We start from the raw sequence: 13,107 nt of genomic DNA, 5'->3' as shown, positions 1-13,107 counted from the left end.
ATTGATTATTTGGGGTAATGGGACGCCATAGAAGAGCTATAGAGCATCGATTCTCCTTATTGTTAATTCTTATCAAGTTGTCACTTGCCAGGAGGTCATCTCTTTTGATAGTTGTAGACACCTAATTTGTGTCTCCCCTTTGGGATGATGATGAAACCATTATCCTTGTTAGGCGGTTGGAGTAACTCCAGGCGGAAATCCCAATTGCTAAGAATACCTCCGAAATCCAAAATCCAATCCCCGAGGCCGTTCCCCTCCCGGAACTCGGTACAAAATACAACTTCCAAAATATAAGTTCAATCTCAACTAGTGGACCATCCCATTGGTCTTACTAGGCCTTTTCCACTCAAAATCATATAAGGCAAGTCAAATTCGGGCGCCGACCCACAAAACCGAGCATGCCGGGCCCCGCCCAGTAAAACCGGAATTCAAAAACCCGAGAAAGGTTTGTTTTTAGACGAAAATTCAAGCCTTAACCTCCAAGCAAACACTACGTGCCAAACATCGTACTATTCGTACGAAGGTACACCCATACAAGACCAATCAAGGACGACATCTTTTCGTCCTTTTTGGCGGCATTCAGCCCACGTCAGCAGCGCCCAGCGCTCGCTTGGCGCCAGGCGCTGGCGTGTGCTGGAGTTTTGCACCATTTCCCTCCTATAAATACCCCTCATTTCCTTCGAAAAAGGGAGAGCACAACACATATAACGTCGTAATTTCGACATTACTCCTCACAATACAAACTTCAAAACTCTTCAAAACACATACAAAAAGTCCTAAATTCAAGAGTAATTGGGAGCTCGAGCCTAAGCTTAACTAGGTAAATCCGATCCATTTCAATTAATCATGCTATTTTGATTTCAAATGATTAGCAAGTTGGTGTTTTTTTTTGTCATAAAAAACACCACTTGCAACAATCATACATGCTTTTTCAAAAATACAAACTTTTTCAAAATACAAAATACAAACTTTCAAGATTCAAGGATGTTCAAAGTTGCTTGCATTCATCTCTTTGAACTAGAATCACCTTCAAGCATGGAATAATCAAAGATGAGACCTTTTAGCATTTAAAGGTTTAATCTTTTGAGATTCAAAACTCCATTTTTCAATATACAAGTTCAAGTCTTCAAATTTCAACATACAAGTTTAAGTTTTCAAATTTCAATCATTTCAAGTTCAAAGTTTCAATCTTTTCAAGTTCAAACCTTTCAATATTCAAGCTTTCAATTTCAAGTTCAATATGCTAAATCTAGGACATTTGGGTTGAGCACCCTCTCCCAAGTTGAGATTTTTGGCTTTGAATTCGTGTCGGGCGCACTTATTTTTAAGGAGCCGCTTGGCGTTCGAATCTCATGTGCCCAAGTACAAATTTCAATATTGCAATTTCAATATCGCACTTTCAATATCGCACTTTCAATACCGCACTTTCTATACCGCAATTTCAATACCGCAATTTCAATTTCGCACTTTCAATTCCGCACCTTTACTTCTACTACAAAAATGTCATTTTATAGCATTATTTTAATAGCGTTTTTTATCATTTCGCTATTGAAGATATCATTTATAACATATTATAGTGTTCTAAAATAAACACTATTAAATGTCTTATTATAATAGTGCAGTCTAACAAAGCGCTATAAAAAGTTATTAAAAACTATTAATTAATAATAATTCCCTGGCTCCTCATTTCTGGATCCCTCGCTTCTCAATCCCTAACTTCCGTTCAATGTTCATATTGGCCTTGTTTGGTAAAGAGAGTTTTGGGGCAAAATTAGAGGTTTTAAGTACTATTGGAGGTTTGACTAGTCAAATAAGCTAATAGGGGTGTTTGGTAGATAGAGGTTTGAAAAAGATTATTGGGCTCAATCCTCTGTTTTAAAATACGCTGGTTTGAGCAGCGTTTTCTTTAGAGGATTTTTAGTACAATGTTGTAAATGACTATTTTACCCATACTTAACCTACATCTGACTATCTGAGTCTTCGATCTTTTGAGTTGCCTGCCCCCTCTTCAATTCTTCTTCCTCCTCTCCTCTCCTCTCCTCTCCTCTCCCATGTCAGATCTGCAAACTCAAGGGAGGAGCTTGTAAATTCTTATTACCATCAAAGAGGTTAGTTGTTTAATTTATATTTATGTTCGTTTTTCTCTTTCATCCCCAATTTATTAACAAATTTTTTGCAAGTTGGTAAATTAAATATTGCTGGTTTTTTTTTCCTTCAAATTCGTATGAGTTCGGAAATCTGGGTTCGTTTAGTATACGAGAAAGGGATCGTTTTTGTTGTTGTTAATACTAATTAGTCAATTAAATATGTTCTTTATGTTGGGGCTTTGAAATTTATTGTTTCAAATTCATCTGGGTTAGTTTCTAGCTTGAAAAACAACGAACTGTTATTCATCAAAATTGAGTTTTCTTTGATAAAATCATGGAACACTTTATGCCAATTTATATATTCAAATAGTTTATGTTGTAATTTTATATGGATTTATGAGATTGTTCATCAATTTTAAGTGTTTATTAAAGCTTCTTTGTATGAAACTAATATGGTCTACAAAGTAATCAAACAACATTTGATTCACTGTTGACTTTGTAATAATAAATTTGGTTCATCTTCTTTGCTAATCTTGCATATGAACGGGTAATTGTTATTATTTGACTTTATAGTAATGAATTTGGGTCATTGTCAATTCAACCTATTCGATCTAATTGCCGGAATAAGAAATGCAACTAGTTTATGGCTAACATGATTTTATAAGCTTTATAGAAAGATAATAATAAATTTTCTATTAGAATTTCCCGATAAATTGAGCTCGTTTTCCTATATATGAATCTGGGTAAAGAATGGGAAATATTACTCCGTAATTACTTAAATTATATTTTGATAAGCGTAGAAGATGGCGCAAAACAACCAGAAGGATAATGAGGGGAGTGAAGGTTCGATGAGAGAGGTAGGTCGGGCTAGTTGGTCTAGAGAAACTTTACACATATTCTGTGATTTGTGTATTCAATTTGCCGAAAGGAGTAAGGGAAAAAGGGGTGCTACAGTCTCACAAAGGATGCCATGGAAGGTGATCGAAGTAGAGTTCACTAAAAGAACGAGGTTGACATATGACAAGAACAAACTGAAAAACAAATGGGATTGGATGAGAAATCGATGGAGTCTTTGGAGAGCACTTAAAGGAAAAGAAACCGGATTAGGTTGGGATCATGAGAAGGGAACAATAAGTCCTAGTGACGAATGGTGGAAGAACAAAATTGAGGTTAGCTATTTTATATCACGTTTAATAACTCGCGTAGAAAATTAAACACAAAAGGTTGATTGCAAGCTAATTTTTTTTTTCTTTCTTTATAGGAAAATATGCATTTTAAAGCTTTTCAATTTGAAGGTATTGAGCCTGAACTTGAATACAAGATGGAACAACTATTTGGAGTTTCAGTTGCTCAAGGGGGGCTTAAGTATACTCCTGTTCAACGCTCAAATCAAGCACCCCCTTCTGTTTTTTATATCCCTCTTCCACCCCTTGGTGCTGGTAATCTTAATCATGGTGGAAATTCTAGTAATATACCACCTGAGTATGATGATCAAATGAGTGAGAATGGTGGTATTATTCATACCCAAACTAACATGGATTGGCAGGATACTTTTCATGATTCTACTCCAAATCCTTCCCCATCTCCTTCTCCTCCTCCACAATCAACCGAACTCGGAGCTAGAGGAAGTAAAAGAAGTTCTGAAAATGATATTGCAGAGAGCTCGAAACGTTGTAGGATAGAATCTGGTAGTAGGAAAGGAGGGGCTGCACTGTTGATGGAAAAGCTAGATACAATGGTGAAAGTTGTTACTGAGAGGAACATCAAGGATATGGAATTGATGAGCCTTGAAGCACATACACTCAATGACTCATCTAATACACTTGCTGATTCGTTGGCAAAGTTGGTGTCCATGAAAGACTTAACTCCCGGTAGCCTGAATTTTGTTTTGCTTGCACCATGATTGAATATCCCCAAAAGAGGATACTTCTCAATGGAATGCCAGATGACAACACAAGGCTTCAATGGATCAAATACTTGTTTGAGAAGAGTGGGTGACCAATGAACTAACTTTAGTTTAGTATTAATACTATCTAGGTTTATTATCGGATCTAATATGTACGGGTAGTATCTAGATTACAACTCTTAGTTAGTATTATCTTTTGGATGAAACTTTTAATTGGTTTTACTATTGTGATGTAAGGCATCACTATGCATGTTGTTTCAGGTTTTGCAATTTTGTTATGTATATGCAACCTGATAACATTGATATTTTGTTTAAACTATAAATTCAATATGAATGTATGCTAATGCTTGTGACATATATTTGTGTTTTGTGTTTCTTTAATATAATTTGATGGAATGATATTGTATTGGATATACTTGTAGGTATGGATTTGTGTGCTATACGCAATAGAATACGAAAGAGGTATAAAAATAGCGCATTTTGGGACTCTGTGGCATGTGGACTAGGTTATACTTCTATTTACTATGTAAAGTACATTTACAAAGTACCATGCATGACTTCATTTCAAACAGGAGAAAAATGGATGCATGAAATGTTAACTGGTCATGAAAAACGTTGTTTTAACATGTTTAGAATGACATAATGTACATTTCGACAACTATGCATGGATTTAGAAAGTAAGTATGGGTTGATACCTTCGGAAAGAATATCAATTTTGGAAAAAGTGGGGTTATTTGTCTACATTCTTAGTAAGGCACAGTCAAATCGGGATGCTCAAGAGAGATTTCAACACTCGGGTGAAACTGTAAGCAGAATTTTCAAAGAAGTTTTGGATGCCATGGATGGTTTATCAAGAGATATTCTAAGGCCAAGAGATCCCGAGTTCAAGGAAATCCCTTCACAAATTGTGGATGATACTCGATATATGCCTCATTTTAAGGTAATTATTTGTACATTTATTGTTTTTGATATCTTATTTAAATGTTATATTAATTTGATCGTATTCGGAATGCATTGGAGCCATTGATGGCACTCATATAGATGTTATAATTGCCGAAGAGGATCAATTCCGATATAGAGGAAGGAAAGGAACACCTACCCTTAATGTTATGGCCGCATGTGACTTTGATTTGCTTTTTACTTACGTGCTAACCGGTTGGGAGGGGTCGGCTCATGACTCTCGTATCTTTCTTGATACTCTTGGCAATCCAAGTCTTAACTTTCCAAAACCTCCTCCTGGTAATTTGCATCATTCATTTCATTTACTGGTTTTGATATTTTTATTAATGCATTTTAATTATATACGGGTTCTTTCATGATAGGAAAATATTACTTGGTGGATAAAGGGTATCCGGAAAGAGAAGGGTATTTGACTCCCTACCACAAGATAAGGTATCATCAATCCGAATTTCGCGGGGCAATTCCAAGAGGGCCTCGGGAAATTTTCAATCGTGCCCATTCTTCCTTAAGGAGTTGCATTGAGAGGTCATTTGGAATTTTGAAGGCACGGTGGAAAATATTAAGAAGTATGCCAAAATATTCATTACAAGATCAAAATAGAATAGTTTGTGCTTGTTTTGCATTGCACAACTACATAAGATTAAGCAAAGTTCCTGATCCAGGATTCAAGATCATAGATGACGACCCCACTTTTATTCCTCCTGAAGTATCTATGGATGTCGAGTGTGGTTCTACACAGGAAGTTCAACGTGTGAGTACTAATGAAATGACAAAAATTCGAGAGGAAATTACTACTAGTTTGATGAGAAGTAGACGACGACGACGTCGCTCTTCTTAAACATGTGTTGCTTGTTAGAATAAATGTTTAGTAGTGTTAGAATAATGTTGTTGTAATAGGATTTTCCATGGACTACTTTTCATTGTTATGCATTGATCAAAATGTTTAATTTTTACGATGTCATATATGTACGTTACTATTTCCAATTCTTTCAACAATTTGTTAAACAAATCAGTGTTTAGAGCATAAAAGATTATTCATAAACATAAAATATATTTGGAATTAGAAACTCATCATTAATGACACAACTAAATAAATAACTTAACTATTGAGAAATAAAGTAAATGACACAAAAGAGCAATGTCCATAAATGTCTTTTTACACAACTAAATAGCTAACAGCTTTTAGCAATCAGCTAAGTGTTACCAAACACATTCATATAAACAGTTAGTCAAATCAACAGTCAAATCTGCTAAATAAAAAGTGAATCAGCTAACTGCTAATGCAAACCGTAAACGGCTAAATAAAAAGTGAATCATTTGGATGTTAGTTACCAAACAGGGCCATTCTCTTTCCTAGAATGCTTCCCTTCTTCCACTGATCTAAAGTCCCTGCTTCTCTCCTTCTTCTATGTCTCCTCCACCGCTATAAGGTTCCTTTTTCTCTCCTCCAAACTCTGTCAACGGTACACCTCCCTCTTCCCAAAACCCTAACTCCTAATTCGATAAAATTTACCCGGATATGGGAATGGGTCTTGTAGGTGTGTCTGCTTGTGGTTCTGCTACGGATTCTACTATTGGTAAGTTTTTAGGGATTTTTGTTATCTATTGAATTTTGACAATTTATCTTTTGATTTGGATGTTAATTTGGCCCTAAATCTGATCAATTTTGCTATCAATTTCTGGAAGATTAATTCAGGGGGAGAAATGGGAGGATATGGTGGTTATGTTGATGGAGGAGACTTTAGGTCGAAGGTGTGGAGTATATCGGGTGGCCCCAAATACCGGCGTCGTAACTCCGCTTTCTCCGACGTCTTCCTCATTTGTGTTCCCGTGGCCATGAAATTCGCCCATCTTGAGGTCTTTTATCTCTTTCTGTCTCTTGTGTTGAATTTTATTTTTCGGCCTATTTTTGTTTGGTGAGAAATTAGATTTAACAATCCACGGTATGATAATGTCTGGAAGTGTGGAGTCTGTGGACAATCTTGATGTTTTCTTGGTGGTTAGCTTTCGGGTTGCCTGACCCGTTGTCGTGGTTCGCAATGAGTGTGACTTTTGATCAAACTTAAGATGTAAGGTAAACAAAAGTTTTTCTGTGATTCTTCTCTAACATTATTTGGTCAGTGCCATCATTTGGTTAATTGTAACTTTGAAAGACATGTTGTAGCTATAAACTGATTGCCCTAGAGCTGGGACATTTTTGAGAAATTGTGATTAATGAATGAATCATGAAAGGTAGAGTTGTAGTAGTTCGATTTTGATGTGAATACATGTTTTCTTAAAGAGTAAAGTAGTTAGACTACTGAAAACTATTTTAGGCCTAGGCAATTGTATCTTTTGTTTGATGTGTTGATGTGATTATCATTACTACAAAACACGACATTAGTCGACGCAAGACCCTCGACGCTCCCTGTAAATGCTGACAGAAATATGATCTGCCTATATTAACTCGGTTGATAAAAGGCGTCTAGATTATTATTAAGTTGTCACGTGTTGATGCCTATGTGGGCTTATTTTGGAACACCTTCAAAATATTTTTGGGGGACAAAACCCACTCTCCCATTCTTTTCACTCCCTCTAGCCTCCTCACTTCTACTCATCTTCTCTCTCATGACAACTCCAAAAACAGCATAACCGATCAACTTATATCTACATGTGATTCTAAATTTCTTATACTATATCTATGCAATCTGGTAGAGGTTAGTTGTAAAGTAACATTGATTATCGTTTTTCAATCATTTCCATTTTTAAGGTTTTGTATCCGTTCTTTCAATTCTAACTCTTGATTTGTTATAATTGCTTGATTTTTACTGGTATTTTATTTTAGGTAATGCAGTGGTTAAAGACTCAAGGAAATCTCGTATTTAATTTTTAGGTAAATCACCCTATTTTTCTTATAAAATTCGGTATAGGATGTACATTCATTTTTCTCTTTGATTTGTTGTCATTTGAAATAAAGTCTAAAATTATTAGTCTCAGTAGTTCAGCCATAAGATTTATGTATGTAATCTATGAAATTAGGTCCCCACTTTAGGTTGTGTCACAATTGGTTTAAATTTCACATAAATTAATTCATTTTTATAGTGTTGCCTTTTGTAGTTAACTTATAGATCTGACTATGTATGTATAAATTTATAGTGTTGCCTTTTCTAGTTAACTTGTTGAATGATTTATTATTCAAGAACTCAATGTCATCTTTTGTTTGTGTTTTAATAGATTCCTAGTGGATCTACATAGTTTATTATTGTATTGGTTTCTACGGGTGTCTTACACATACACATGTTCTATTTTCATAATGGTGTTAAATTAATTTCATTGGTTATTCTAATTTTATTTATGTTATAGTGTTCTTGTGTTCAATGTGACTTTGAATGTCTGTGTTGTGGTAATTGTTCAAACCAGAATGTGGAAGGAAGGTGGGGGAGAAGGTCAGATCAGTCAAACCTGCCGGTGACTTGGCCCATTATATCCATTCACTGCTGGTGTCTATGTTGCTCTAATGATGGCCGAGGTAAGACTGTTTGCTCATGGCTCACAAGTTTTTATGACTGCTTCCCATGTCTAATCAGAGGCTCAAATTATTATTAATTTTTCTTTCTACTTAATATAATCACATTGTTCTTTGTAATCCCCAAAACATGCATTCAAAGATATTTTAAGTCGAAAGCCTGCCTTTCCTTCTCAAGGGTGGTTGTTTTCTACATAATACGGTATAACCTGTCATGTTTTTCTATTCTTATTGCAGCTTCTGTTGGCTTCTGGCTCCTCTTGCTTTTGCGCATTATACACCAAGCTTGTAAAATTTGATGTTTTGAATCTGTTAAATACCACTTCTACCAAGCAGTACACCCACTTTTTATTGGATGTCCTGAAGTGTATGGGGATAATATTTAGTCTCTGAAACTGTTGTCAATGCCTTACCGAGTTTCATAAATTTCCCATATAAGGTATTTGTCATTTGCTTATACATTGAAGCTGGTCATTTCATAAATTTCCCATATAAGGTATTGGGTTTTGTTTCAGTGTTAGAAACGGTCTGATTGAGGGTTAAGTGCAAATGGTTGACATTACTTATTGGATAAGAAATATGGATGGGAGTGTAAGAGTGGTAGTGATCATTTTTTAGTGCACTCTTGCACAAAAGATAAAAGTTTTGTAATTAGCCCATTTCTTTGAAGCACCGAAGTAGATCGGACTCCTTGTTTCTTGTGCGGCTATGCTATCTAGATTGGAATCTTTGATTGCTCTTGTGCTCTTCTCCTTCTCTTTCTTATCAGGTCCTTGAATTTGCATTATATTTTAATTATCTTCCTGACTTTTGCCAGAAGCAATTTAATTTGAGATAGTTATATTGTTTGGCATCTGGCCTTCTGCAGCAAGCAATTCCCAACTGATTAAAAATTGGTAAAATGGGCATAGTTGTTAATTTTATTCATTGGCTAGAGCTAACCAGGAGTATTGATTCTCATAAAATTAGGACAACTATTAGGTGCTCCCTAGGTATTGTTCTAATGTTATGCTGCAACTCTTTAAGGGGGGTGCATCTGGGTCTTTGTTTAGATTGTTGTCATGTCACTATATAGAGGTTGTTAGTTCTAATTAAGAATATATCAAATAATTGGATATGTTGAAGATATCTATACTTGTTATAAGATAGCAGAGGTATAAATCAGATCTAATACACTTTTAGAACTTTGTTTAATCATGAATCTTGTTGGATGAAGCCAAGGACGTACTGATGAGTTGTTCTTGGCTTTTATGGTAGAAAGAGAGCAGGCCTCATGATTATATGAACTTGCAACTCGAAATCGACGAGAAAATGAGGGTATCTTAGTTGATTGAAGTACACAATAGATTTGAGAGAGCCTGACATTAACTTGGTTGATCGATTTCTGTATGGAACATTGTTACTTGTTCCATTGAGAGAACTTGTGCTATGTTAACTGCCTCAAGTATGAGGAAATCTGGGCTCCTGAGGTATTGCATAAGTTGTACCAAACGATTTTATATATACTTTCTAATCTTTATACCCTTAATGCTTTAAGGGGGTTGTTCAACGACTCTTTGTTATATCTTGATCATTGTTTCCCGTATCTATTCTATCTTGATAATTGTTTCCCGCTTCTATTGCATTGTTTTGTTCATTTTTTATTGGCTTGTTTGTCAGATGTTTACTGTATAAAGCCTTTTTTTCTTCTTTTCTTTACATTTTTTTTACAGTATAATGATTTTCTCCCTTCAATATGTGTGTGTATATATATATTCGAATATCTTATACCTTATTTTTGTTTTGTCGTAATTTTTCAGATTCTCAGTTTTCGAGTTATGACAAAGAGAAGATTGATAAAGAACTCAATGGTTGCTCGACAAATGTATTAGCTAAGTTATTTTGAAAGTATCAATAAATATATAATTCTATGAATTAATGTACTTTTACGTAGTTTAATTTTTGCGGTCTTTTTAGAACATAATTCTGTAATCGTCTATTACGGTGACAATTGAATTATTTCGTTGGAGCTTTAAAATCAATATTCAACCATTTACTACTCAATTTAAGGTGTTATTATGAAATATGTTTTTGTTTGTGCTATAAAAGAAAATATATTGCAACTATCGATTTTTTTTAATAAAAAAATTACTTTAATAGCGCTTCACATACATCTGCTATTAAAAAATAATTTAAAAAGTGGCGGCAAAGCCTTTAACAACATACCTTTAATAGCGCTTATAATGGGCTATTAAAGAAACATTTGAATTATCTAAAAAGTACCTTTTATAGCGTTTTTGAAAAGCGCTATTAAAAGTGCATTTAACTTTTTATAGCGGAGCCATCAACAGCGCTTCAAAAAGCGCTATAAAAGGCAAAAATAAACGCTATTAAAAACATTTTCTAGCTAGTCCATTTCTAGGCAATGTAGACCTACTCCCTAGTCCTTTTCTAGGGGGTCTTGTATTTACTAATTTCGCACTTTATTTAGTATTGTGATGTTGCTTTATGTGCTTTATCGCTTTCATCACCAACATGCTAAATACAACAAAATACAAAGGTTACATCACGCTTAACGAAGATATTTTTGGACAAACCGACCTTAGGTTCCTTAAATCAATCTTTAAAGCGAAGTGACCACCGTAAAATTAGAAATTCTATTTTGTTCTAATTTGCAAACCCACATAGTCTAATCTTAGGGTTTATTTTCGAAACAATGTCGTGCCAACGTACTTGAATATTTCTAAAGCTCGCCTAATAGCATTTTCGTTCTCGAGCCCGGATCTCACCCATCTGTTTCAAGGATTCAAGGCCTTATCCAAAAATAGAGTCATTGTGCGGTCTTCCCAAACGAGACCTAAAATAAGTTTGGTGGCGACTCCTTCGAGGTGCAAAAACAATTCAACGGTTCTCTAAACGAACCGCCGCGTGCCAAACCCCCCATTGTAGGAAACGGGAAAAAGATCAAAAAAAAATCCCCTACAGTAATTGGCGACTCTGCTGGGGAATCTTCTAATTTCAATTTCGAAAATGAGAGCAGATTTCGAGCAACCAGCCATTGATCTGCCGAAGTACTGGATGCCAGCATTGGCGCCAGGCGCAGTCCCTGCGCCCAACGCCGCTGCCTGCATCCAGGACAGTGGCTCACAGTGGCTTGTTGCCCACTTTTGCTCAACTTTTCGTGTTGGGAGTTAGTTTGTTTTTGCATCTAGAAGGACGCTCCCAAGCCTCGTGAACGAGTGCCGAAAAACGGGCTTTACAAATACAAATTCAAGTACGATTTCAATTTCAATTTCTAGGCATTTCATGCATTTTTCGAAAACCATATTGTGCAAAATGAATTTCTACCTTTGCCCAAACGGATGTGTTCTACAATCGGGCTAGCCCCGGGGGCAACGAAATGGTGACTCTCCATACGGTTCCCGACCAAAGTGTGTGACCATTTCCGCGCCTACCGAAACTTGGCATTTGCTTGACATTCCCGATGTCAAGTATGGAGGCCGTCTGTCGACACACACTTCCCTTAGGTGGAACGTGAAAGCTTGTCGCCGGATCCGTCTCTTAGCCGAGTACCTTTTTGACACCCAAAGCCGACCACTTGCATCATACAAAAACTTAGACCGACCTTAGGTTGAGAACTGTGCATGTCGCATTCATATTCATGATTAGTGTGACAACGTGCTACTTGTGCATCGTGTGGGCGTCTTTGCACGCGTGAATGGCTAACCTCGAGTTCTAGCTTGCCAAAACCAATTAGCCTCCAACTAGGAAACCAAACCCCTAGGAGCATCATTCAAACCCCATGCATCTAAATCGCCGATTTTAGGGTCTTTAGGAGTGTCACTCCATTTGATTCAAAACCCTTAAACACGCCTCACGCACAAATGCCAAACTCAAAATTCAATCCAACGGCGTCATAATGCCGGATTTTCGAGTCCAAATTCCAAGCTACAAATTCAAAATCAATCCAACGGCGTCATAATGCCGGATTTTTGAGTCAAAATTCCAAGTTCCAAGTTCAAAATGCAATCCAACGGCGTCATAATACCGGATTTTCTATTTTCAAAACCTCAAATCTCCAAGTCAAGTCCAAATCCAATGGCGTCATAATGCCGGATTTTCTAGTCCAAATTCCAAGTTTCAAAGTGCAATCTAAATTTTCTAGTCCAAAACCTCAATTTTCAAGTCCAAATCCAACGGCGCCATAATGCCGGATTTTCCAAACTCAAGCTTCGATTTTCAAGTCAACCCAACGGTGTCATAATGCCGGATTTCCTAGTCTTCAAGCTTCAAGTTCAAATTCAAACTTTCTAGTCCAAAAATTCAAACACAACCCAACGGCGCCATAATGCCGGATTTTCTAGTCCAAATTTCGAGTTTCAAGTTCCAAGTCAAGACTCAATCCAACGACGCCTTAATGCCGGATTTTCTAGTCCAAATTTCAAACTTCAAACTTCAAAGTCAAAAATCACAAATCCAACAGCGTCATGCCGGATTTTCTATTTCAAACATTCAAGTCTTCAAGCATCGAAGTCAAGTTGCCAATTCCAAGTCTCAAAACCTCAAAGATCAAATGCCAAAGTTCATGACCGGCGTAATGCCAACTTTTCGACTCCAATTTTCAAACCTCAAATTCCATGTCAATCTTTCGAATTTCAAGTCCTATGCTC

The 13,107-nt window shown here is 36.2% G+C and overlaps 2 protein-coding genes and 1 pseudogene across 10 annotated transcripts; all 3 read left to right on the top strand.

The window, feature by feature from the left end:
• The first annotated feature begins 2,662 nt into the window (after positions 1-2,662).
• Positions 2,663-4,258, top strand: LOC130459417 (uncharacterized). Its single transcript, XM_056826787.1, has 2 exons — positions 2,663-3,256; positions 3,349-4,258. Exons 1-2 carry the CDS (start codon positions 2,891-2,893, stop codon positions 3,988-3,990), a joined length of 1,008 nt encoding a protein of 335 aa, XP_056682765.1. The 5' UTR covers positions 2,663-2,890; the 3' UTR covers positions 3,991-4,258.
• Positions 4,259-4,435: 177 nt separating this feature from the next.
• LOC110796537 (uncharacterized) lies at positions 4,436-5,942 on the top strand (annotated as a pseudogene).
• A 336-nt stretch (positions 5,943-6,278) lies between these two features.
• LOC110796529 (uncharacterized) lies at positions 6,279-10,501 on the top strand. 9 transcript variants are annotated; one of them, XR_008933141.1, is made up of 6 exons: positions 6,280-6,530; positions 6,650-6,810; positions 6,916-7,022; positions 7,787-7,825; positions 8,353-8,461; positions 10,258-10,501. XR_008933141.1 is itself a non-coding variant. In XM_056843930.1 (5 exons), exons 1-4 carry the CDS (start codon positions 6,473-6,475, stop codon positions 8,755-8,757), a joined length of 390 nt encoding a protein of 129 aa, XP_056699908.1. In that variant the 5' UTR covers positions 6,279-6,472; the 3' UTR covers positions 8,758-8,897; positions 10,258-10,501. The 9 variants fall into 9 exon arrangements, 3 of the variants coding, with proteins under 3 accessions (XP_056699908.1, XP_021857282.1, XP_021857280.1); XR_008933140.1 differs by having other exon boundaries at positions 6,916-7,027; XR_002535618.2 differs by having other exon boundaries at positions 6,281-6,530; positions 6,916-7,027; positions 7,778-7,825.
• Positions 10,502-13,107: the final 2,606 nt, after the last annotated feature.

This window comes from Spinacia oleracea, chromosome 4, assembly GCF_020520425.1.
Source record: "Spinacia oleracea cultivar Varoflay chromosome 4, BTI_SOV_V1, whole genome shotgun sequence".
Taxonomy (NCBI): domain Eukaryota; kingdom Viridiplantae; phylum Streptophyta; class Magnoliopsida; order Caryophyllales; family Amaranthaceae; genus Spinacia; species Spinacia oleracea.
This window is presented reverse-complemented; position numbering and strand designations above follow the sequence as displayed.

Excerpts from the sequence above, each read along its gene's own strand:
- LOC130459417 (XM_056826787.1), top strand. The coding sequence starts at position 2,891 with ATGGCGCAAAACAACCAGAAGGATAATGAGGGGAGTGAAGGTTCGATG. Across the intron at positions 3,257-3,348 it reads GGTGGAAGAACAAAATTGAG|GAAAATATGCATTTTAAAGC; the intron begins GTTAGCTATTTT and ends CTTTCTTTATAG.
- LOC110796529 (XM_022001588.2), top strand. The coding sequence starts at position 6,473 with ATGGGAATGGGTCTTGTAGGTGTGTCTGCTTGTGGTTCTGCTACGGAT. Across the intron at positions 6,531-6,649 it reads TGCTACGGATTCTACTATTG|GGGGAGAAATGGGAGGATAT; the intron begins GTAAGTTTTTAG and ends AGATTAATTCAG. Across the intron at positions 6,811-8,352 it reads TGAAATTCGCCCATCTTGAG|AATGTGGAAGGAAGGTGGGG; the intron begins GTCTTTTATCTC and ends TGTTCAAACCAG.